General features: G+C 35.0%; 1 protein-coding gene across 1 annotated transcript in view; it reads left to right on the plus strand.

Annotated features, from left to right (window-relative positions):
- Positions 1-1,186: 1,186 nt before the first annotated feature.
- Atpalpha (sodium/potassium-transporting ATPase subunit alpha) overlaps positions 1,187-25,214 on the plus strand; it is a 331,079-nt gene continuing 307,051 nt past the window's right edge. Inside the window, exon 1 of the mRNA XM_069832988.1 lies at positions 1,187-1,343. Within this exon, the coding sequence (XP_069689089.1) occupies positions 1,329-1,343 (15 nt within the window). The 5' untranslated portion in view covers positions 1,187-1,328. The remainder of the gene's footprint in view (positions 1,344-25,214) is intronic.

Below are 25,214 nucleotides of genomic sequence, written 5' to 3' on the forward strand. Positions count from 1 at the left end.
TAAAAGTTGAGTAATAAACAGCATCATTACAATAAGAAAAATATTTTCAATTTGGATCAGCAGTAAACAAATAGCATTTCTTTACATTTTTGACAGCTAGAAATTCGACAGTTGGAGACAAAGGAAAAATTCTAATATTGAAAATAAAAATAACAGAAGCTCTATTATTGCCCCGAAATTAATGGCATGACTTATTTCACTGTATATACAGTAGAGAGGCATTAAAGCGGACGAGTTAGCGGCGTTTGTGCTATCGCGAAGCTTGTGAGGGTATTGTATGCAAATATACATATACAGTTTACGGAATATAAAAGTTAAAAAGGTTACATAACAGTTCTATGAAAGGGGTTTCAAACTATTTGTTCTTGTTTGTTTTTATTATTTGCCTTTCTTTTTAATAACGCGGCGTAGAAAGTATTTATTTTTTTGGAAGTATCTCGGGAAATTAAATACTGTTTACTTTAAAAATTAACAATAAATAGCATCATTACAATAAGAAAAATATTTGCAACTTGGCTCAGCAGTGAACAAATAGTATTTCTTTACACTTTTGACAGCTAGCAATTCGACATTTGGAGACAAAGGAAAAATTATAATGTGGAAAATAAAAGTAACAGAAGCCCTATTATTGAAATGTAAACATGTGCAAATCTTCAACCCACATTGTTTTGATATAAGTCTTTCACCAGCGTTGTGTGTTATTGTGTCGTTATCCGTCACGCAACGCGTTAACAGATTGGTCGATATAATTACGTGAAATGTTTTCATTGCTTGACGTGATTAGGTCAGTAGATCTTCTATTAGTTTCTACTAATTCATTGTTTCCGAAATTTGTTGTTGGTACAGAACACTTACATTTTTTTCCCTCGATGTTTTACAGCAAAACGAGATAGCAGAAACATTTCGTTTAACTTTGCTTAACACCATTCTTTTTATATGGCCTGAGTAATAACTATAATGAGGAAGTATGAGCAATTACATTACAGTTTTTTATATTTGCAATAAATTTGAGATGAAGAAGTGAGGAGCGCATTAACTGTGAGCTCTCTGGCAGACCAGTACATTCACAATTCTGAAGCACAATGTTTCAACCCACGATGTCGAAAAAGGCGATTTTTGCATGAACTGTGTTCAGGATGGGGCACTAATGAGCACTCACAGTGCACAGGAAGAATGTGTGACGCGCTCTCGTCGTGGGTCGAACTAAAAATACAGCCGAGCGGCAGGTGGGCAGCTCAGACGCCGGGACTCTGTTGTGCGTGTGAGACGCGTATATGCGTTGTGCGTGCGTGTGTTTGATGAGAACAACTCGCTTCTAGCGTTTCACCATGGATCAAGACGAGGTAAGCACTTCCATGCACGGAGAGCAATAAAATAATGTTTCAATTGTGCCTGAATGATTTTATAGCAGTACTTTACAAATTTGAAAAAATTGCACCGCTAGTCTCATCAGGGTTTTTGTGATCATCAGTGTCTACAGCTTCTGAATTGTGAATCATTTATTTTCCAATTGAGTTACTATAAATTATAGCTCGAACATCATCATAATCATTACCACTCAAATCTAACATTGGACTTAGTGATCCGTTGTGGTCTCGTGTTATAATTTCAAAGATCATCTAAAAGGCAGTTTTTCTTCTTTCTATAGTTGATAGATTGTTTCATTCATCTGAAATTAAGAATTCTGGCGATATTTTTCCTCACCGTTGTGTTTTTATGCGTAAAACAGTGAGTGATTTTATTTTAAGTTCTTGTAGAATACATTCCTTAATTTTTTATTGAAATTAAACTTTCAATACACAAATTTTTAAATTATGACCTTAGCGAAACACATCAGTTTTTTCCACAAATTAAAAAATATAATAATAATAATAATAATAATAATAATAATAATAATAATAATAATAATAACATATATCTTTGTTGTCTTCTATCTTCTGCTTTACGGTGCAGAGATTTTACGTACTATTTCCATTTGATGTGCACTCTGAAAGAAAAAACAAAATAGTTTCCCTTAACATGGGGTAAACACGACGTCGGATCCCTATCTAAGACAATACAGAACATCTGATTTTAAAAAACGAACATTCATCATCTGGACAGGATTCGAACTAAACAATGTCTTTTGTATGTAAAGTTAAAGATACGCTTCAAGTTGTTACGTACATCCCTATAATAATAATAATAATAATAATAATAATAATAATAATAATAATAATAATGATAACTGTAAATGTGATCTTGCTTGTATAACTATAGTGCAGAATACAAGACCTTTTTTTCGTAGTTCCAGACAATAAATCTTGAAGTTAAGTTACACAAACAGACTTATTTGTATTTGTCGCGTGGTGTTTGATCAACGCCTCGTCTTTCTTCTCGTGTCTCTAATACTATTGTATTTCGTATTCTTCTGTAACCGGTAGCTAGAATTCATCGCACGTTCGCACAGCGCAGGTTCGGCTCAAATAAGTTACCTGTTACTTGCGCTGTACTGAATACGCACAATATAATATATTCATCCGTTTACACATCGTTTCCGATATGGTAGCTGTAATCTTTCCGGCCTCTGTTAGCCTGGAGTTGTGAATTGTATTCCTGAGGAGAAGATATCTACAAAGTGGAATTCATTCCCTGCATTAAAATATAATAAACAAGGATGACGATTAGTTAAGTTAAATTTTTATACGAGGAAAAGTTTGTAAATTTTATCTGAAGCCACCATGTTTAGAAAAATGTATTTTTCACGCCATAAATCTAAAACGGGGACACCTTATTTGCAAGAAAGTAATGCTAACATTTCTTGTTACTCTTATTTGGTCGGATCTGAACCCGCTAACCTCTGATTGCGAGAATTTATGTTTTCGTGGATCAAAAAATTTAGAACACGCCACGTTGAGTGACAGCTTATATAGAAAACCAAGTAAAATAAAATCATGTAATTTCAAATATCTTCCCGTCAATACCAATCGATTTGTGTATAATATGCGTCACGGCGATTACAAGATCTTATTGGTCCAATTGTTACTTAAGCATCCGGCACGCACGTAATGTTTGAAGTACCTTTTATAAGCAGTTTCTTTTAGATAGCAAAGCTAGATGCCCTTCAAACAAAAGCAGAATAGGAATTCCTTATTAATTTTTGATAGTTATATTTATTATAGGTACTTTTAGTAACGAATTCGTTTACAGAATAATTTTAAATAGTGACGTAGCTATAACAATTCTGTGCATTGTGATACAGACAAGTGACGGGTGTAAAGTTTCATAAAATTGAACAAGGGTCAGCGGACGCAAAATTTTCTCACTTGTTGCTCAGTTAGAATTTTAGCTTTTTGAAACTCCAAAGTAACAAGTTTGTTATATTTTTTAACTAGAATGTTCGCAAGAACCCTAAGTAACAACTTACAGCGGCAACAGAAGTGTTATATATCAGCGAACGGCATACAGATGAATATTTATCACAGACGTTTAAATGCACCTAATAATCGCGATGTTACATAATTATAACTGAATCCTTCAAAGACTGCATGAGATTTCTGGTAGAAATTCTAGGACCGTATTCATAGACATTCTTAGCGCGGGCTTCCGGTGGATGATCAGCGAACTAACGTTTTTCATATTTATAAATCAGTGTTAGCGATATGATATGAGATAAATCCTGTACAAGTAATCAGTCGATAGCCGGGGCTAGTTTAGCACGCTCGGGCTAGCGAAATGTCTATGCATAGCACCCTTAGTGTTTATTGTAAAGAGTTCAATAACAGAAAATTAAGTTTTCTGTTAATAAGCAAAGAAATCTTCTTAATTACACAGGGTGTTTAAAAGGGCTTATATACTTCGATAGTAGAGAGTATTTACCAAAAAAGAAAGAAATTTATAATGAACATAGATCCTATAGTTTGTGCCATGTTAAAAAAAAGGTTTCGCCTATAATGAACAACTCTATATATCAATAACAGAGGATGTGCTTTGGATAACGAAACCGTAACAACCTCCGATTTCATCGTCTAGGAGTGCAAGAAATGTATATAATTGAAGTGGATGTGTTAAATATTTAAGCAATATGACGTTTTCACATTTATGAAGACTGTGGTGTCAGTCTTGTATGCTCTTTGCAAATTACAAGGTAAGATCACGGTCTAGTATATACAGTCACGAAGCTCAATACGTAGTAAATATGCATTCATAGATAGTTGCTAACCACTAGGATCGCTACTATCGCCTCACTACAGGCAATGCTAAGTAGTACCTGCACATTCTGTTGTTCCTAGTACCTTCATAAACTCAAGCTTCGTGACTATATACTAGGCTGTGGTAAGATTAAGCAGAAACAATTGACAACTCCGCGAGAGAAAGCTCACTGCAAGTGTTTTCCCTACTCCCGGTATCAAGCAAACACTGATGTTATAGTAAAGATATAGGCCTACTTGTTTGTTGTAAGCGATCGATAGTTTCTTAACATGGCACCTACTGTACAAAGCTGTTATTTTTATTGTTATAGTAAATGGTGTCTGTAGCTTTAAATAATTTTGAACAATTTTTAGTCGTATGCCGCACAGAAGTACGCGTTCAGTCGAAAATTTCTGGTTGCTAATAAATCTCCTAACAGTAGCTATTCTCAATCCGTTGGTATAGTGTCTCTGAAATCAAAACCTTGGATGCCTAAGCATCAAATATCATCCTTAGAACTTGGTGTAAGTTGTAAAAAACATTAAAATGAAACGTCTTGTTTTTCATTTATGATGATTTGTATCTTCTACCCCGTCAAGTGGAATAACAATCGAAGGCGCAGCTTTTGTGTATTTGCTTATCGTAAAAAGTTTTGTTATTTTGAAGAATATTGTATATTATCGAAGGCTGTAACACTCTAACAAACAACACTCTATATTCACAAAGTTATTGAATCTGGTAGCAACATTGTTTACCAGGTAGCTAGAAGAGTTTTTTTTAGTTTAACACTTTGACTACCACACACGAAACTCTGACTCTAGAATTCCAAGCTCCATATGTTTGTTTTACAAAGGGTACATAACAGACTAATACGATGTGATATCCGATCGAGATGCATAACAGTAGCAATGGAAAGCAATTTCTGAACAACCTCCCAGCTCTTGTGAGTCATGTTTGTTTTCGATTATCAGAAGACAAATCCAATCTTTCAGAGGGAGAACCAATTTCTTCGGGATCAGACCAGATGCGAAATGTTTGTTACTGGATTCCAAGAGACTCGATTTGCAATACCTTATCTTGTTCCCGAAAATGTTCGCTATGTTGCCATTGGTAACTATAAACAAAAACGGCGTGACTTCAATAATCAGTCTCAGAGTTCACTTCGTTTCGTTCAACAAGTTACTCTCTTTAATTTCTACTATCACCGTCATCACCATCACCATCCCTTTCCATTGTATGTAACACTATATATCAGTATTGGGAATCGTTTGTTTTTCATTCACTATAAATGGTCAATTCAAATTTGTTTACAAATTTTTAAATCTATCTTACCTGAGTAACCTTTAGATAGTTTATTTCCTCATTTCGAAACTTTCGTTCAAAGAGTAGTCTATAATAGGTCTTTGAAATCGCATTTCTACTAATGAAGTAGATAATTTATTATTTTTGTTATTTTTATCGAATACCGAAGTTAGATATGTTATATTTAGGGCCGTAACATCGGTATATTTATATTAGTTTGAAGGTGAACATACGACGCCGGACAGAATGTAGTCGAATGTTTCAAATACAGGCAGCGGAAGCGAATTTGAGACACGCCTAAGTAAACACGTTCCGTGTTTTGTATACGATTATTCCGTATTATAAAATCAAGACAATACAATCATTGTATATAAGAGTTAACATCGGAAAGATCTAATGTGTTGAGGTTGAGAATAATTGTTGAAAATCATACTTAAATTGTCACAAATGTGGTAAAACATAAGCCTGAAAAGATGTTTTTTTTTTAATATTTAGAGTTTTGCATTACAGTTTTGGAATGCCGAAAACGTATATGGCGTATGATGATATAAGCAAAAAGGTGTCTGCGAAAATGAACGTAGTAATACAAAAAAATTATGGTTTCAATACATTATGTAAAATTGCAAGAGTTTTGTCAGATGACAAGTGCGATTGTTATAAACTTGATGTAGAAATGGATGGTGTGAAATATTTTACATATGCGCCCTTGGTTTCGGCCGACGTAGAACGCAGTTTTTTCGCATACTATCCGACATTCGGCAGTCATTTTCATTTGAAACTTTGAGATGTTGTTTATTGCAGCAGGAACCGAAACCAGGCGAACAACATGCAAGAAAAGTAAGGTACAGAATAGATGTGATAAATAAATTAATATAAAAGTAAAATATAGGGAAAGTAAAATTGTACACCATATAGGCTACCTTTCGGCGTTCTAAAACTGTACTGCAAAACTCAAAATATTAAAAAAAAAAAATCTTTTCAGACTTATGTTTTACTACATTTGTGAGACAATTTAAGTATGATTTCTCAATCTCACCAGCATTTTAGAACTTTCCGATATTAACTCTTATATAAAATGATTGTATTGTCTTGATTTCATAATACGCAATAATCGTATACAAAACACGGAACGTGCTTGCTTAGGCGTGTGTCAAATTCGCTTCCACTGCCTGTAGGCCTACTTGAAACGCCGACTACATTCTGTCCGGCGTCGTATGCTCACCTCAGACTAATACAAATATACCGATGTCACGGCCCTAGTTATAATGCTTGTAAGCTAGGCACTAGAATCAATCTGTCCATTAGAACACTATTAGAAATTGAAGTGGTCAGAATTTTCCTCATTCTTGTTCTTGTCGAATATAGAACTGTAAATTATCTATAGAAATATTAAATTTTTCTTTCTTTTATTCTGGCCATAGTATCGACCCAAAAATCAAATAACTTCGATCGTCAGACGTAAGAAACGAAAGTGTTTGTAATTCTTGCGCTGGATATTTCTGAATCACATTTTCATATAACGCTCAGATCCCTGGTGGTAAACATGATCGTCTTTCGTGTCAATAATCAAGATTCAAAGGCAAAAGCAATAATAAACCATCGCGATATTCCTGTAATAGAACAGAAATAAACCATCTTTTCAAGGATAACATGTTACTCGTGCACATCCTCCATCGAAAATCACAGGTACCTTATTACAGCAAATAAGCATACAAGAAATCATATACCGTGCTGTAGTTCATAATAGATTGACTTATAAACAAGGAGCGAGCTAGCGTGACATTTGGATTGCTTTATAAATTCTCAGAAGTTCGGACATGATTCCAGAGAATTTTTTTCAGACACGTTGGACGTTCATTTGCACTAAACAGCGCAAAACACTACTTCCGAGTGTTCATATAATGGCTTAAATTTTTTTATAGTAGCCTACATTGAAATAATAATAATAATAATAATAATAATGGTTTTATTTAACCTGGCAGAGTTAAGGCCGTAAAGCCTTCTCTTACACTCAACCAGGATTAAAACTTGCTTCCATAGTTGAACATAAAACTGGATCAGAATTAAGTAATTACATACTGATACAATTTAGGTACAAATGAGATCAAAAGAGGTAGTTACATAAAAATTTACCTCATAAAATAAAAATAAACATAGTGGCATACATATTAATGTTGTTAGAATCAAATACGAATCACATAAAAACAGAAGCTGATAATTCAATAAGAAATGTACACAGTAGAAATAAAAATAAACACATTAGTATACATATTAGTATTAGATTACAATTAAGTAGGATTTACATAATTAAACCAGAAACCGACAATTGAATAAAATGTACAAAAAAAAATAGATTAATAATAAAAAAAACAACACAGTGGGATACATATTGGCGTTAAGTGATAAATAAACACGATTTACATTATTACACAATAAAAATAAGAAACAAAAAAAAAAATTAAAAAATAAAAATAAATACGGTGGAACACATTCCATTAAATATTTGCAACGCGTTAGGTCTGGCAACTCATCATAAAATATTTTTCTAATTTACATTTAAAGGAAATTAAAGTTCTGCAGCCCTTGACTTCAGGCGGCAGAGAATTCCAGTGACGAGAAGTAGCAACAGTGGAAGATGAAGAATAAAGAGATGATGAGTGGAGTGGTGTTTCTAGCGTGTTATCATATTGTGACCGAGTATTTAAGTTATGATGCTGAGAAAGACTGTGGAATCGGACAGATAAGTAAGAGGGAGTAGAGGTGTGCAAAATTCGGTATAAGAGAGAAAGGGAAATAAGCTAGATTCAACAATTTCTCGTTTCTCTCTTGAGACGTTATATTATATTTTTATAAACTGAATACAAAAAATTGGTGCAGAATTTTAGAGCATTTCACTTTAATTTACTTTTTATATTATTTAAGTTTTTGTTTGCAATTTTTTATTTCTTTAAGTTTGTGACAGTCGTTTTCATCACGATCACTTGATTTTAGGAATCTCGCCTTCTATCTCTCTTCAGTTTCCAAAAATCTCTGTCTTGACATTCGCTCTCCTCATGCCGTTACACTGATCTCTTCTGAATAGTTCTCTTTTTCGTCTTGCAAGGAGTTTCCAGTTCATTACATCTTGTAGACAGCCTGTCTTCCTTCATCTATTGTACATGTCCAGCACACTAGTTGTGGCCTTCCAGTTTTAAGTATTAGCGACTTAAGTCGTGTTGTACTTTCATTACATTTCTCATTATTTTATTTATCTTCGTTCTCCATTAACTTAACTAACTCGATGTCATAGATGAATCATTTGCCATACTTCGGAAATTTAGGTTATCGATATTCTCAGGGAAATAGGCCTACAATATATTTTCAACGTTTCTGATGATCGAAAATGTAGCTTTGAGCTTGACAGAAGTGATTTCTTCCAAATATTTTGACAAATTAATATTATTAATATTCAACACCCACTAACCTATTTATCAGGAATGATACATTTGACAATACAATAATTTTTAGTAAAAATTAACTGGTCTTTGCTTGAAATTAAAGACACGTAATGGCGATTTAATTCAAATCAAATGACAGTAGTATTTTTGTTCGCAATTTTTATTTTACATATTAAGAGTCCACTGCAAGAATGATGGATGTCACTTTCTTGTCGAAAATGAATCAAGACTGTCAATGCATAGCTTAAGACATATAGAATGTACATAGAGAGTTATATGGCATTAACACTGATAGTCATTGTCCAGTAATGATCGGAAAATCACAGTTAAGCTTTGAGCGCTAAGCATTTCAAACTTTCAATTGCTTCTCCTGCAAAATGTACTCCAAATGACATCCATCATTCTTGCAGTGGACTCTTCATATAATAATATCATGATTGAAACTCTACAGTTCACATCTAACGAAAAATTATTTCCTAAGAAGAATTAATGAATACAGTACATAATATATTATAGAAAGTATTTGTACTCATTGCTGGTTATTTTTTCTCTTTTTTTTTTTTTTTTTTTTTTTTTTTTTTTTTTTTTTTTTTTTTTTTTACCTCTTCCGATCAGATGACGAGAATCTCTTTTTAAATATCACCGGTCACTAGTTTTAAAACCCTGTTATTGTTTGCATGGATGAATTTCATACCGGAGACGCTGATATAACCTCGGCAGTTGCGAGCGTCGTTAAATAAAACATAACTTTTTTTTTTTCACACCTTGAAATCGTAAGTACCAATTAACAAGATAAACTGAAAATGATTGCTTTCGCTCAATTTTTAGTAGTTTGCACGTATTTTCCTACTCAAATAAAAGTTTTCTGAAAAAAGTTTGTGGAGAAAACGCGCCATTAGCTAAAGTAAATAATTACTACACGTTTTACAGTCCAGAAAACTAGAAAACAGTTTTCGCTACAAAAAAAATATGCGTGAAATATGCTCTTAATGTCGAACTATGTAGATATATTTACGAACAACAATGCGTCAATTATCTTAATTAAACATAATAATAATAATAATCATCATCATCATCATAATCATCATCTAGCTGTCATGGAATTAGGCCATTTGTTAATCTGTTCCGGTCTCACTGTCCAAAAGTGTTTTCCTAGGTCTTCCTTGACTTCTCCTTCCTCTTGGGATGTCCTAGTTCTTCAAAATGTTGAGCAGTCTGTTTCCTGCCATTCTGTGTACGTGTTAAAACCATTTTTTTTTAATATTTTCCATTTTTTTCTAACACTGGAACTATTTTTAATTCTTCTGCAATTTCTGCATTAGTTTTGTAGTCCATACAAGTGTAACCTGCTGTTTTTCGCATGTATTTCATTTCTGCTGCTCATTAAACATTAGCCATGTAATTAATAAGTTTCATTAAAATATGCAACTCCTTGTATATATATTTCATTACTAATTATGCAAAGTAGCAGTTTCATTAGTTAACCTACTATGTAAAGTCTGTTGAGAAAATATGCGCCATTTGCACGAACCGGTTTTTTTGTAATGTGTTAGTTTCATAATTCTTTCTTAGGGACTATTTTTCTTCAGTTTCCATATTTTGAGTACCGCTAGTTGATATGGTTACTTTGCATTCTTTCTCCGTTTTGGTGTCTTGGCAATTTTAGAACTTGCATTGTGTTTGTTTCTACAGTCGGATACTTACGTGTTTTATCCACATCAATATTCAAGCTCCACTTCGTGTACTCCCGGTAATCGTTTTCAACTTGTAATATTTACCGTCTGGGACCGCCAGCTTGGCACGGTGAGTTGGCAGAGAGACTCCAGGTGCCGAAATAGACACTCCCCTCGTCTAACCCTACAAAGATGATGTAAGTAGCGTTCATTACACAAATGCACAATCTCGCACAGTTGAACAACTTCCATGTCAACAATCAGGCTTCCAGTACAGATACCGGAGTCTGATATTTCACCAGCATATTCTCAGAGATATGTCGTAAACGAAAAGGTCATAGGCGTGCTTTTTTTTGTATGTTAGATCGCAGACAGACGATTCATTGGTACACTCAACTTGCGTAACGGTGCCCACTTGAAATGATGATGCATAGAAAATGTAAAAATTTGCTCGATACTAAAATGGTAGTTGTTTTCCAAATGTAAAAATTTGCTCGATACTAAAATGGTAGTCGTTTTCCAAATGTAAAAATTTGCTCGATACTAAAATGGTAATAGTTTTCCAAATATAAAAATTTGCTCGATACTAATATGATAGTAGTTTTCCAAATGTAAAGATTTGCTCGATACTAAAATAGTAGTCGTTTTCCAAATGTAAAAATTTGCTCGATACTAAAATGGTAGTAGTGTTTTCCAAATGTAAAGATTTACCCGATACTAAAATGGTAGTAGTTTTCCAAATGTAAAAATTTGCTCGATGCTAAAGTGGTAGTAGTTTTCCAAATGTAAAGATTTCCTCGATACTAAAATGGTAGTAGTTTTCCAAATGTAAAGATTTGCTCGATACTAAAATAGTAGTAGTTTTCCAAATGTAAAAATTTGCTCGATACTAAAGTGGTTATTTTTTTTCTCAGTAAAGACTAGAACAAATTGATCAAGACACTTGTTTTAGCTGAAACGCGTTACTGCTGTTGTAGTTTGGAATGGTTGTTCAAGGATATGTAACTAAACCAAATACACTTACTGTGGACATCGTTACAAACAGTTAGCCTGTCTGACTGATGACAGGCTAGGTGTTTGTAACGATGTCCACAGTAGTTTTCACCTGACGACGAAGAGAGATCCACTCTTCGAAACGTTGTGCTACAATTTTTAAAATTAGTCATGGAAAAATTCCAAACAGCTCAACCATTGAACAATTCACCGTTGCTCTCTTCCCTTCATTCATAGTTATCAATGGCGAAAATGGTAGTCTTCTGGGATAGGTGAGGTGTGATTCTTTCGCATGCCCTGGAGCCTGGAGAGACTGTCAATTCTGACTAAGCTGAAAGCCTGAATTTCCAGTCAGTCAGAGAAGAAAATTTTTCGCCTACAACGCACAAGGCCAGGCCCCACACCACTTTCGAGACCACTGAGCACGTTCCAAAATTTGGCTGTACTGTCCTATCACATCCACCATATAGTCCGAACTTAACGACTTCAGACTTCCATCTTTTTGAGCCTAGAAGATGAACTACGTGAGCCGTAACATTTTTAAGACAAGGATGTTGTCATCCTAGCTGTAACAAAGTGGCTTGCCTCTGCTGGTTCAGATTTTTACGAAAGCGGCATGCAGGCTCTTGTTCATCGCTGGCAAATATGCATAACGAATGATGGTGACTATGTGAAAAAATACCTGATGTAGCAGAAATCTTATTCTATTTAACTGTGTTATTATGTTCTGTGTATCTGTTCTAGTTTCTGTGAAACTAAATAGGAAGTATTACTTTACCGCTTGTGTTCATGTAACTGATTTAGATTTTGCTCTTTTTTAATGTTTGGTAGTTGAGATTAAGGTGGTGATGAATCATGGTATGTAAATTTTCAATCCAACATTTTTCTTTGTGACTAAAAAAATCGTGGAAAATCCTGAGATTGGCCGGCCATGGGGCGTGGAACCAGGATTTCCCGAAAGCAAGTCTCAAATGTTACCTCTCAGCCACCGCGCTCGGTTAAATGTATAATTGTACCAGAATAATAAATAATTATTATAAAACTCAGTAAAATCAATAAGATAATGGAAATGATTAATAAGAAAATATTTTCAAGAAAATTAATTAAGCTAATCAAATGGCCTAACAGTGGGAACATGTTTTAGGAAATTTGTAAATATATCAGCACAATTACAAAATCTAGCAAATTCTAAAAAATTCAATAAATTAAAAAAAATTATTTGGTAACAGGAAAATTTTCATAGTTAGAACAGTAATATTAATATGAAAGAATCCTTTCAGGGTTAGAATTAAGTAATTTTTCAACTGACGCGCTATTTTATGGTTGGTTGCACGGCCGCTTTCCTCCAGTCTTTGCCAACTCTGACCGTTTACCCAAAACGCCCTGCCATTCCTCAAGGGACTGAAAGTTAACGTGGTCAGCAGTAAGTATATAAACATTAGCTAGCATCTGTTTCTCGCCCACGTTTGCTACACTGATACAGTCACAGCAAGTTCGCAACACAGCTATTGAGAATATTTTTTCTACTCTTCATGTCTGTTTTCAAAACATCATCGCTCTTTTTCCCTTATACAAGTAATAATGCAAGAAATCTAATACTCTTACCATCATACAAAATGTCCTTCGTTGCAGCAAAATTCCAAGTTATAGAAACAGCAATCGAATTTGTAAATGGTATTGTAGTTATTCTATTTATCCTGGCATTCGATCTCGGTGATCTAACGGTTACCGTGATATCGTTGGGTCTGACGTCCGAGAATTCAAACCCTGCTGAGAGTGATGGATTTTAAAGAGCAGTAAAATCCTTAGCACAGTTTTCAATGGAAAGGAAGTAAAGTTAGAATACGGCACATAAAAGAATCCTGTCCCTAATACAGAGTCATTCTTTTCTGTTATACGCATGCTAGCGGTAATTACATCGGCGTACAGCATTGTCGACTTGCGGGAAAGAACGACGTGTTTAGCCGGCGGGCACGATGTAGGCTAACTTAGAACTGTAACAGCGTACGTATATATTTATTATTTGTTACAAGTGTCACTAATCTTTGTCGTAGGAGATGTTGAAAGTGCTCTCCATCTGCAGTCACACATTCCCGACATCTTCTAATATAATTCTCATTTACAAGTTCCAATTCTTGAATTCTTTTCATGTGAATTCAGTTTCTGCAATATATATATATATATATATATATATATATATATATATATATATATATATATATATAGAATCTATTGCCTATACTGTATAGGGTAAACATTGGTAATTTCGTGGCAGTGGTTATTTCGTGATACTTTTTCTTTGCTCTTTCGTGAACTAACCAATGGTGTTACGAGATTCAAATTTCCGCCAAGGGATTGCATATGTTGTCCAGTTTCCAGAAACATACAGCTACGCTTTGTGTGACTATTGTAGCTGCTTCAGTGAGCTTTTATGTTTGGAGAGAGCACGTTAGCGTCGACTTCTCAGGCGTACAAATTTTGTGGATGTTTGTAATTACATTACAGGCTTATTACTAAAGGTAAGCATATGATATTTGGTACAATGATTTACTGTTTCTTCATGAAATTTTAGGAATTGTTTTTGGAATTTTAGATACAGCTGTAATCGCCATATAGGCTTAGCTTTACTGATAGAAATCTTAGCTGTTTGAGGTGAAATTTTGTTGGGCATTAAGCGTTACATTTTATACTATTTTAAAAATTGTATTACAATACGAATTTTAGAATTCTGAAGATAAGATGTGATAACAAAAAAGAAAAGGGAGACGTAATGGGTTCAGTGTAGCTTCTGTTTGATTTGTTATCATGCTAAGTGCCAGTGGTAAGTGCTAGATGACTTACTTGCAAGAATTGTGACAGAAGGTGAAACATGGCTCCACCATTTTGGACCGGAGACAGAGGCAGACAATGGAGTGGCATCATGCAAATTCACGAGAGAAATAGAAATTCAAAAGTACACCTTCGGCAGGAAAAGTTATGGCTACTGTGTTTTTCGATTCAGAAGGACTCTTGCTTGTGGACATCATGCCACATGGAACCACCATTAATTATGACGCGTATGTGGCAACTCTCAAGAAACTTCAAGCTCGACTGAGTCGTGTTCGACGACATCGGGAGAAGCAGGATGCTCTGCTATTGCACGACAACGCACAGCCATATGTCAGTCACAAGACCACAGACCAGATCAGATAATTCGGATAGATTCGCCTTACAGTCCTGAACTGGCACAGTGCGATTACCATCTCTTTGGTAAACTGAAGGATCCCTTCGCGAAACGAGGTTAGAAGATTACTTCCTTGTGCACGCTGCTAAAGAGTGGCTCAGACGTGTTGGTCCAGACTTTTACCGTGTTGGTCTACAGGCCCTCGTTCCTAGGTTACATAAGGCAGTTGAAAGGGACGGGGATTATGTGGAAAAGTGATATTTTGTTCCTAAAGGATGCATCTACATTCTGTAAAAATAGCAAAGCTGTAGGATAAAATTATAATTTTTAAACAAAATATGTTATGCATTACTTTTGAAGTTACCCTGGTAATATAGGCTATAGTAAAGTCCGTAATAAAAGTGTTCACACTTTCAGGGCAAAGAAGATGCCTTTTCAATTTCAATTTTTACTTTGATTTCATTCTTATTATGTGTTGATATGTATTTATATGTTTTCTTTCTATGAATATTAGATGAAATTACTATGTTTGAAGTCTTGTAACAATAAATGTGAATTTTATTTGATTTTAATGAATTTTTCCACAATTCTTCTACCTTTCAAGAAATTATCAATGCAATATCACGAAATTACCAAGGTTATCACGAAATAACCAACCTTTTAGCTTAAGTTGTAAAAGTGGTTTTTGGCACTTGTTCAAGAACGTGTCCAATCTTTTATGTCTCCAGATTTGTACAGCAGGTTATCGTCTATTAGATGAAAAAATCGGAATAAGGATATATTTACACATTTGCGTTTTAAATTAATTTTCATGAAATTATCACGAAATTACCAATGTTTACCCTCTAGGGTGGAAGGGAACCTATTACATTAATTCACAGAGATAGGCCTAATAGATCGAGTCAATGTGAGCAAATTTTGTCAAATAAGCTTTTTGATACGTCCAATAGTTTTGACAATACGAAACGTAACGTGTTGCAACCCTGTAGTATTCCTCGAGGTCATTGTTCCGCTGTGGGGGTTAGTGTAACTCCTGTCACCCACTTTGCAAGACTTGCGAGAGGAGAATGTAAACAAAAACGTATCCTCAGATACGTTTCGATCAAATAACTGTACATTCGTAACACTTAACACATTACTTAACATTACTGTAAACTGAATTTCTTTTCTAAATTAATTTGTTTTTAATTATTACAAAGATAATGACTTAAATGAAGAATGAGTTACAGAATGTGTGTTCGTAATAATGTTATTTTGAGTTTACATCAAATGCAAAGGAATTTTTTAATGGAAATAGTTCTGTCTTATAAGAATGTACATTCTTATCTATTTTGTAATTACGTAAAAAGCAAAGATATCAACAGACACTGTGAATGTTAAATAAGTTTTATGGTATGAAATTTAGAGTTAAAATGGTTATAGCGCAATAAAGAATATTAAATACCAAACAATTTGCGTAATTCGTTTCTTCAATACTTTTTGTTTTCATCCACAGTAATTTGTTCGAAACGTATCTGATGAGACGTTTTTGTTTGCATTCTCCTCTCGCAAGTCTTGCGGAGTTGATGGTTACAGTTTAACTCATCCCCACTGCGGAACAAAAACATCAAGGAGCGTTACAACACGTTACATTTCATATTCTCAAAGCTATTGGACATATCAAAAAATTTGATGAAACTTGTTCGCATTGATTTCATCTATTTATTACCACTGTGAATTAATGTAATGGGTTCCCTTTCATCCTCTATAGCAAGGTGCTACTAATTGCCATCCTTCCAAGATATGGTTATCCGTGACTGCTCTCCCTCGACACGCCGATGCAGGTACAATTAGCATTCGAACGACAACGGAAAGAAAGGCTCTGTAGGAAGTTTCAGACAAAATTTGTCAGTCACTTCTCGCATAAGTTACGTTGAATTTCGACAGTGAATAACCTCTGCAATTGAAAGCATCTACAATTTTCAAGTGTTGTATAATGCAATTGTGCATACTATGTTCCAAATCATTAACTCAAATCCAAACAGTCACCGAAAATTTTCATTTCAAAGCGCGTATTTTTTCTTTGTTATATTATGTGAAGAGGAAAGCGAAAAGAGTACGTAACCTACTGCAACAAGTAAAGGGTGGGTAAGATAACAAAATTATTTTATGTCATATTATGGAATAGTGACATCAGGCTTGAAAACCTTCATCTACACACTGAGCTATCGCTGCAACCTCGCCAAATAGAATGATGATAAATACATGAACGTATATTTACTAAAATAGCGGCAGGTCGCAAATGTCACTGAAGATAACTCTACAATTTTCAAGTGTTGTATAATGTAATTGTACATAAGAAATTCCAAATCATTAATTTAATCAAAAAAAAAAAAAATCACCAAAACTGTCATTTCAAAGCTCATATATATTTTCTTTGTCAGATTGTTTGAAGGGAAACGCCGAAAAGAGGACGTAACCTACTGAAACAAGTAAAAGGGTAGGTATGACAGTTTTTCTCTAAACACTAAGCCGCGAAGTACAACCGCTCCAACCACTTGGAGTGGGTTCCTTCCAGTAAGATTCGAATTCAAATCACGTCATACTGAGCCAAAGTCAACACATCCATAACAGCTCAAGCGTTTAATGTTTCACTAACTGCACCAACGCTTCAACGAGGTAGAACCGCCAGAATTACAGTGTGTAAAATGTAGTGGAGACCATCTTCCCAGGGCGCTTTGATTTCCTCTTGCATTCTGAATGCACCGTTGCTCCTTGATAACCATATTATGTCATCCAATCTGATTATTTATCATATGCAACTTAAAAGTGTGAATTCAGTTAACCTTCCTTCCGCAATACATGCATGACTTGTATTTGTTGTGAAACTTCCTACATAATTATGTAACACAAACCCATTAGATCCTTTGCTTGCTAATTCCCGGCATGGAGATGTTAACCATACAAATCGATGTGTTATGTCTTCGTAAAAATAATAGAACAGTTAAATTCCTATGAATCCAATACATGCAAGGAGCAGAAAAGAACTCTAGCAAGTGCTTTAGTGGTAAAGGTCTAGAGATGTATGAAGAAGTATTTTGTTTCTCTGAGAGGGATAGTCACAGAATAGCTATTAACTGAAAGAAAGTATTTGCTTAAATAATTGATCCTACAGTCATATTTGAAATCTCTAATAGACAACCATATGAGACAAACAAATATAATTTTCCGTTCTGCAAAGAAATGTTACAATGATACACTTGTTCAGATCAAATTTCTACAAATTAAAGGATAAAACTAAAATTCGTTCAAATAAATAAATAAATATGGCTTATTTAACGATGCTCGCAACTGCAGAGGTTATATCAGCGTCGCCGGTGTGCCGAAATTTTGTCTCGCAGAAGTTCTTTTACGTGACAGTAAACCTACTAACATGAGCCTGTCGCATTTAAACACACTTAAATGCCATTGACCTGGACTGGGATCGATCCCGCAACCTTGAGCACAGAAAGCCAGCGCTATACCGGCTACGCTACCCAGGTCCACTAATTCTTTCAACCATTTGTAACTAACTTGTTTGGGGGTGCTAGAGTGTTTTTATATAAAAAAAATCAATATGTATCTTTGTTCTGACAATAAAGTATTATTATTATTATTATTATTATTATTATTATTATTATTATTATTATTATTAAACATTTAACAAACCTATAGGTCAATTACAATATTGAGAAAATCCTTACAGAAATTCTACAGGACTCAATTCAAATTTTGCAATTTCATCTCTATTTCAAGCAATATGATTCACTTCAATTTTCTTTTCAAATTTATGGTATGTATTTTCATTGTAAACTTTTATATACTGGTATGTATTTGTTTTCTGGATCCTTGTGATCATCCTTATTCAAGAGTAGATTTTATAAATTCGATGTGTAAGAATATCCCTACTTTTCATGCCATACCATGTAAATTGTGTTTTTCCTCAAATACCTTATTTTATACAGTCTAATATTCAGTTCTATAGCAAGCTCAATGCGATTCAAATTTTATCTCTACAGTAAAGTAACAAACAGTTAAAAATTTGTTGTATTGAGAGAAGACTGACAGTTAAGAAAATTTGGTGAAGTTGGAAAGTATTGAATATAACAAATTCATGAAATTAAATTAAATTATGGTTTATTTAACGACGCTCACAAATGCAGAGGTTATATCAGGGTCGCCAGAGTGCCGGAATTTTGTCCTGCAGGAGTTATTTTACATACAAGTAAATCTACTGACATGATCCTGTCGCATTTTAACACGCTTAAATGCCATCAACCTGGCCTGGGATTGAGCCCGCAACCTCGAGCATAGAAGGTCAGCGCTATACTAACTATGCTACGCTCATAATTCATGAATAGCTTCGTACAATAAGCATTTCCACTGAAAGGAAGCATTTCAAGTTTGAACCCAAGATATCTTAGTGCAACAAGTTAATGGGAAAAATTGGAAGTAGAAAGTGCCGCTGTCTTTGCGTTATCTCTCTACAGTCATTCATCCTCACAAATAAAATTGTTAGACGTTAATTCTCAGAATGGCATGTAAAAAAATGTGCTACAATTAAGAAAATCTACAAAATCTTGTTACACTACCACATTGTCACATTTTACTTTCTCACTATTACGAAGTGAAAAGAGACAAAATTGTGATGCTACAAGAAACATCTGTTTCGAGATGTTCGTGTAAATAAACTGTTTCTTCATCCCTGATATCAACAGTTGTTTTTGGCACGACCTCTGTTAGTTTTCCTGTCTGTCTCTATACCGATTTCTCCAAAACTATCGAAAGGATGTTGTTTGTATTAAACATCTACGAATCAATTTATTTTGGAATTAATTCACTTTAAATATTTATTTCGACATGTACTTGTCAATAAACGTTTTCAATAGCCCTTATAAAGGAAATATGTTTTCTGGCTTTCCGTCAGTTAGTTTACCATAAAACAGCGATTTTTCTTTTAAACTATTAAGTAAAAATAAATGTATTGCCAGCAAAAAAAAAAACAAACAAACATTTATACGAATATAAATTCATGTTCTAGGGCATTCCTGAAAGAATAAAACTCGTGCTCAAGAAGCAATCCTCACACATGTAACTGAGAGAGACGAGGACCAAAGAGACACTGTACACAATAGTACACAGTTCTGTTTACGTAGTGTTCATAATAGTTCTTCCCAGTGTTTTTGATACCTGTCTGTCCCTCGCAGTCCTCGTCCACTGCGATCCCGTCTTTCTCCGGAAATCATCCGACCACCTCCTCCTTGGACGTCTTCTGCTCCTTTTTCCAATGCGCGGGTCCCATATAGTCGAGGTATAGTCTTCTGCTGCAGTCCATCCTACTCACGTGTCCGCTCCATTTTCATTTGAGTCGTTGCGCCAGCATCATTGCATCCTGCATACCACTTCTTCTTCCTCTGATATCGGTGTTCCTGATCCTGTCTTTCAGTATCATTTTAGGACTTTCCATTCCATTTTCCTTTGGCACACAAAGTAGGTTCTTCTGTTGCTCTGTCAGAGACCAAACTTGGCATCCATACAACATTACTGGGAGCATACAGGTTGTGAAAACTACGAATTTTACTTTTGGCCAATGTATTAACTAAAAATGTTGCCTGACTGTATAATCAATGAATTTAATTTGTTTTCTAATTCCACTGTTATTTTTGGTACTTTTCAAAATAAATATTCTTCAAATTAGGTTTTAATTAAGTATGACTTGAAAGTGTTCATGTTGATAAACGTTGAGCGAGGTCCGGCCCAGGAGAATAGCTCTTGGTAACGGATCCAATAGATAATTTTCCTTTTCCCTATCTTCCTTGATGATGTAGCCGACATATAGCTCCGAAATGTTGGATGTCTCTACATCTAGGACATGGTGCAAATACCCAAAAATCTCGCACCAGATTGATGACTGTCAAGGTCTCAAATCGTATCAGTAATACTTCTCATGGTTTCTAGGCTCGGTAAAACGTGACTTCCGATTTTCATATTGTTCTTTCTTGATAAGGAGTTTAAAATGTTTAAAACTTGCTTCCTCGCATTTGCTTGTTGCGATATGAACGTCCAAGGACTCTCATTTGAATGTATGTCACGACGACTCGTGTATACCAGCGCGACTGTTACAGACACCCACGGCCCCGCACGTGGCTCTGTCAGCTCGCAGCTTCTCACAAAAGAAGTCTGGATTACATTTCTAGGAGGTCTTTTGCTAAATGCTAAAAGTGTACAAATTAATGGTGGTACCCACAGTGATGAATGCGTATGAAAGGTTGACATTAAAGAAGGCAATGAAAGAGAATCTGAAATGAAATTTCTGAGAAGTGATACTTTTTATACCGGCCCTGGACATGAAAGGGAAGGAAAAAGGAAAGAAGATACTCCCGCCCATGTCCGTTCCCCTTCACCGCTTTAGAAACGAACACATAATAAGGCACTGTGTATCAGTGGTACATTTTAAGCGACCAGCGAGAACCGAAAGCTATGGTGCATGCCTTACATGTATAATCCGTCACTCAGCAATGCTTGCCTTTAGGTCTACTCGTATCGGTCCGATACATAACTGTCTCTGCCAGGGAGTGTGGAGTGGGGACTTAGGGACAGCCTGCAGTACCTCAATTGAGCTCTTTACGCCCAGGCCTGTTTTATATCCTTAGAGACTAAATGATCTGTAAAGACTCAAAGAATTCTCCAACATTATTAACTTGTGTGACAAAATCCAAAAATATAAAAACACGCGGTATGTAGGTTGTTTTATAGTTGGTACAATCTAACGTGAAGTACAAAATTGCATCTTCAACATATTTCCCCCATTATTTGATCATCTGATTAGACCGCCAGCGTGGCTCAGTCGGCTGAGACGTTTGCCTGCCGACCTGAAGTTGCGCTCTGGCGCGGGTTCGATCCCCGCTTGGGCTGATTACCTGTTGTGTATTTTCCGAGGTTTTCTCCAACCGTAAGGCGAATGTCAGGTTATCTATGGTGACTCTTCGGCCTCATCTCGCCAAATATTATCTCGCTGTCACCAATCCCATCGACGCTAAATAACCTACTAGTTGATACAGCGTCGTTAAATAAGCAACTAAAAAAATTACCTGTCTAAATTTAGTGATTTTCTTGCTGTTAGGATCACTTCACTACTCGCAATAATTCTTCGAATACACCATGTTAGAGATATCACGATAGTTAGTAATTTAGTAACTTGGTACAACTTTTAGGTCGACACAATTTGAAATGCTAAACAGGAGCGCAAGTTACTGAACAACAAATTCATAAATTTTATTCACGTCATATTATGTGTATATTTTATTTGTGTAGCAAAAGAAATGAAAAATAATTATTAATAATAAATAATAATAATAATAATAATGAATGTAATATAATTTAGTTTTATTAAGAATAATTATTTTTAAGCCATGAACACTTATTTAGTAACATTAGTGTTTTAAATTCAAGATTGATAGTATTAAAGTGCCAGTCATCTTTGATTGCCGGTACGTCACCGTATATTGTTTTGAGTATGTAAATGGACAACAATAGGACAACTAAGATACATTTGGAATATGAATGTACAGAAAGCAGATTATATCGTCGTTGTTCTTGCAATAACTCCTATGTGATATATTTATCGATTTTCAGATTTTTTCTCTATTAAATAACTTAAATAGTGATACAGCAATAATAAAATCTCCTATAAGCTTATGTAATTATATTTCTTTGTTTCGAAAATGTAAGAATTCAGTCTCCTATATACGGCTGCCATAGGATGAATAAATGTGTTTTTTTTTCTTCCTACTGAAAAATTTTATATTTTGCACATAGGAGTTATTGCAGGAACGACGACGATATGATGATGACGAAAATAACGATAACGATACAAATTTATTGAAACATGTGTCAAAGAAAGCGGATGTGGAAGAGGTTTTACTCACTTCGAATACTTCGGTGTCATTTGCTATTTTTATACAGTGGTAGCCAGAACACAGGTTTCATTCAGTAGATATCATCGACCTCTTATTGTTATAGATTGAACGCGATTCTCCTTGATTAAGCGTCGGAAGGTTTTGTGTTGCGTAGAATGGATAAATAACACAGACTGAAGGGATGTCAAGGTTAGGGCATTAGTATACAGCTGACTTTCATTCAGTGTAGTCCAGTTTAGTTCGTGCCAATGCAGCATAAACGATAGAACAGCGAATCTTCGTTTATGATATATTGTGTATTATGAATAAATCGTAAAAAAACTTTCGTACTATGCAGGGTAAGTCAGAATCTCTGCAATGAATTCTGAGGAACTATAGATCTCGCAGTGAGGATCATTTTTCGTGAAACAACTCATGTTCTCTGACGCGTAGTTTTAAAGCTACGCGACATCTAAGAAAAGACAGGTTTCAGTGACATTTACAAAAAATTATGAAACGAATTATTCATTTATTTCAAGTACCCTTGAGGACACGTTACAGAAGGTGAACCTGATTACATTCATTACACCGTCTTAGCAGTGACTGTAAAACTCTATCGAATGTTTCTTGTTTTCAAATGGAAGTTTCATCATAAAGTTCATCCAAATTTTTCCAGAAACATTTAAAACTCTAGAGGGCTTTACCTCGAAAACTAAGTTTTTGTGATCTCATGTTTATTTGCATGCTGTTTCTTATTTTGTTGTGGGAAACTCACTTTCGAAATTTTTCTAACAATTATAGAACATACTGCAAATCATGCAACACAATTTCTTAATCTCCAGGAAGTGTAGGCCTATATGTTATGGAACTAATGTATTCGTGCATTGATACAAATTAATGGATTACAGTGTATAAAATAAATATTAGAGCTATAGAGGATGAAAAGTGGTTTAATGGCAGTAACTTAACAGAGTAAATCCTTGAGACTAAGGAACATAATTTTCCTTTGTCGTTTTGCGTTACTTCTTTTTGTTTAGAGGGAAATCGATTCTGTTTCTAGAAAAAATTGCAACATCGGAGCAAATACAGTAGCACTTTCCAACGCATGGAAACACTCCTTCTCCACAGCAGTGGGGGCGATTATGTAGTCAATCTCAACATCAGACCTTTCTCACGAAGTTACTTCTCTTTCGTCCACGGCTGTCAGGCGTTAGGTTGAAGCACGCGTCTGATAACAGGGTTGTCAACATCCATTAAAGTGATTTATTAATAATTAAAGTATTAAAATGCTCTGAAAACATAAACGTGACAGAAATATTATACCAAGTTTGTTTGTTGCAACTGTGAACACTACTGCAAAAACCTTTATAAAATCTGCATTTTTAAGGATCAAAATATAAAATGTAAAATAATTATTTCGAAGGAGTCAATGCGCAGAGGAACAAAATGGTAAGAGAAGTTTACATTCATAATCTGTTCAGGATTCGTCCCTTAAAAGGACTGTTATTGAACACCAACTCAGATATTGTGCTTAGTCTTACAGCCACAGTAGGTACAGCTTAATCATTATCATCAGTTTCATGCATTGGACCTTTGATCTGTTCCGTCTCAAAGATTTCTAGCTATTCTCGCCAACGTTCCTTATGTCTTCCAATTCACAGCTTAATTTCGTAATAATTAATTACACCTTGATTAGTTCTTTATGAGTTGATTGATCATAACTTCTTTTTTCTCTTGCATGGTTTGATGTACATATGGTTTGACTATAATATATAGAGTGGCCAACAGTCACAACCCATTGCTTTTCATAGGTTTTTACATTGTTTTCCTTCTCCGTTGACACCTCTCTGTACACGACCTGGAACACTTAAATGCAGCCCTTTTTCGCGCAGTGTCTGATTTGAATAAATTTCTTCAAAAGTCTTTTAAATGGCTGCTTTCCAGTCTTCAACTCTTGTTGAAATAGATAAGAACTTTTGGCCCACCTGGTATATTCTTATTCAATACCGTACCTACTGGAAGTGTAATTCCTAATCATAAACTGCAATTATCTAAAAAATTCTTGGCATATTGCGTGTATAATTGCAGGCTGTCACTAACCTAGGCATAACAGTTTGCTCATAAATCATGCTCTGTACGTGGCCCAGCACAAAAAGTCTAAAGGACTTAAATCGAATCTTGAGAAGCGTACCTGCCTATCAATCGCTCTCCAAATTTTGAAGAGCTGTCTTGTCACTTGATTGAAGTACGGCCGTCGTGTCATGCTCAAGTCACATTTGTTGTACATTAATCAGCACGTCTTTCACCACAGGTGTCATAAAAATAAACCTTACCAGCTTCTGCTATAGAATACTTCACCATCTCTCTCATACGTAAAGAAAAGAATCTGTAACTAAACATCAGCTCACCTGGAAGCCATAATGTCACCCGACTATAACAGTAGCTCGGTCGCTGAACAGCATTGTGTCCGCGAGAACAGCTCGTGTGGCTGTAAATAGCATTATTCCTGAACTGCCTAATCACATAATCTTTGCAGCTTCCTATCTCGGACACTACTGTG

The sequence above is a fragment of the Periplaneta americana genome, chromosome 8, assembly GCF_040183065.1.
Source record: "Periplaneta americana isolate PAMFEO1 chromosome 8, P.americana_PAMFEO1_priV1, whole genome shotgun sequence".
NCBI lineage: Eukaryota > Metazoa > Arthropoda > Insecta > Blattodea > Blattidae > Periplaneta > Periplaneta americana.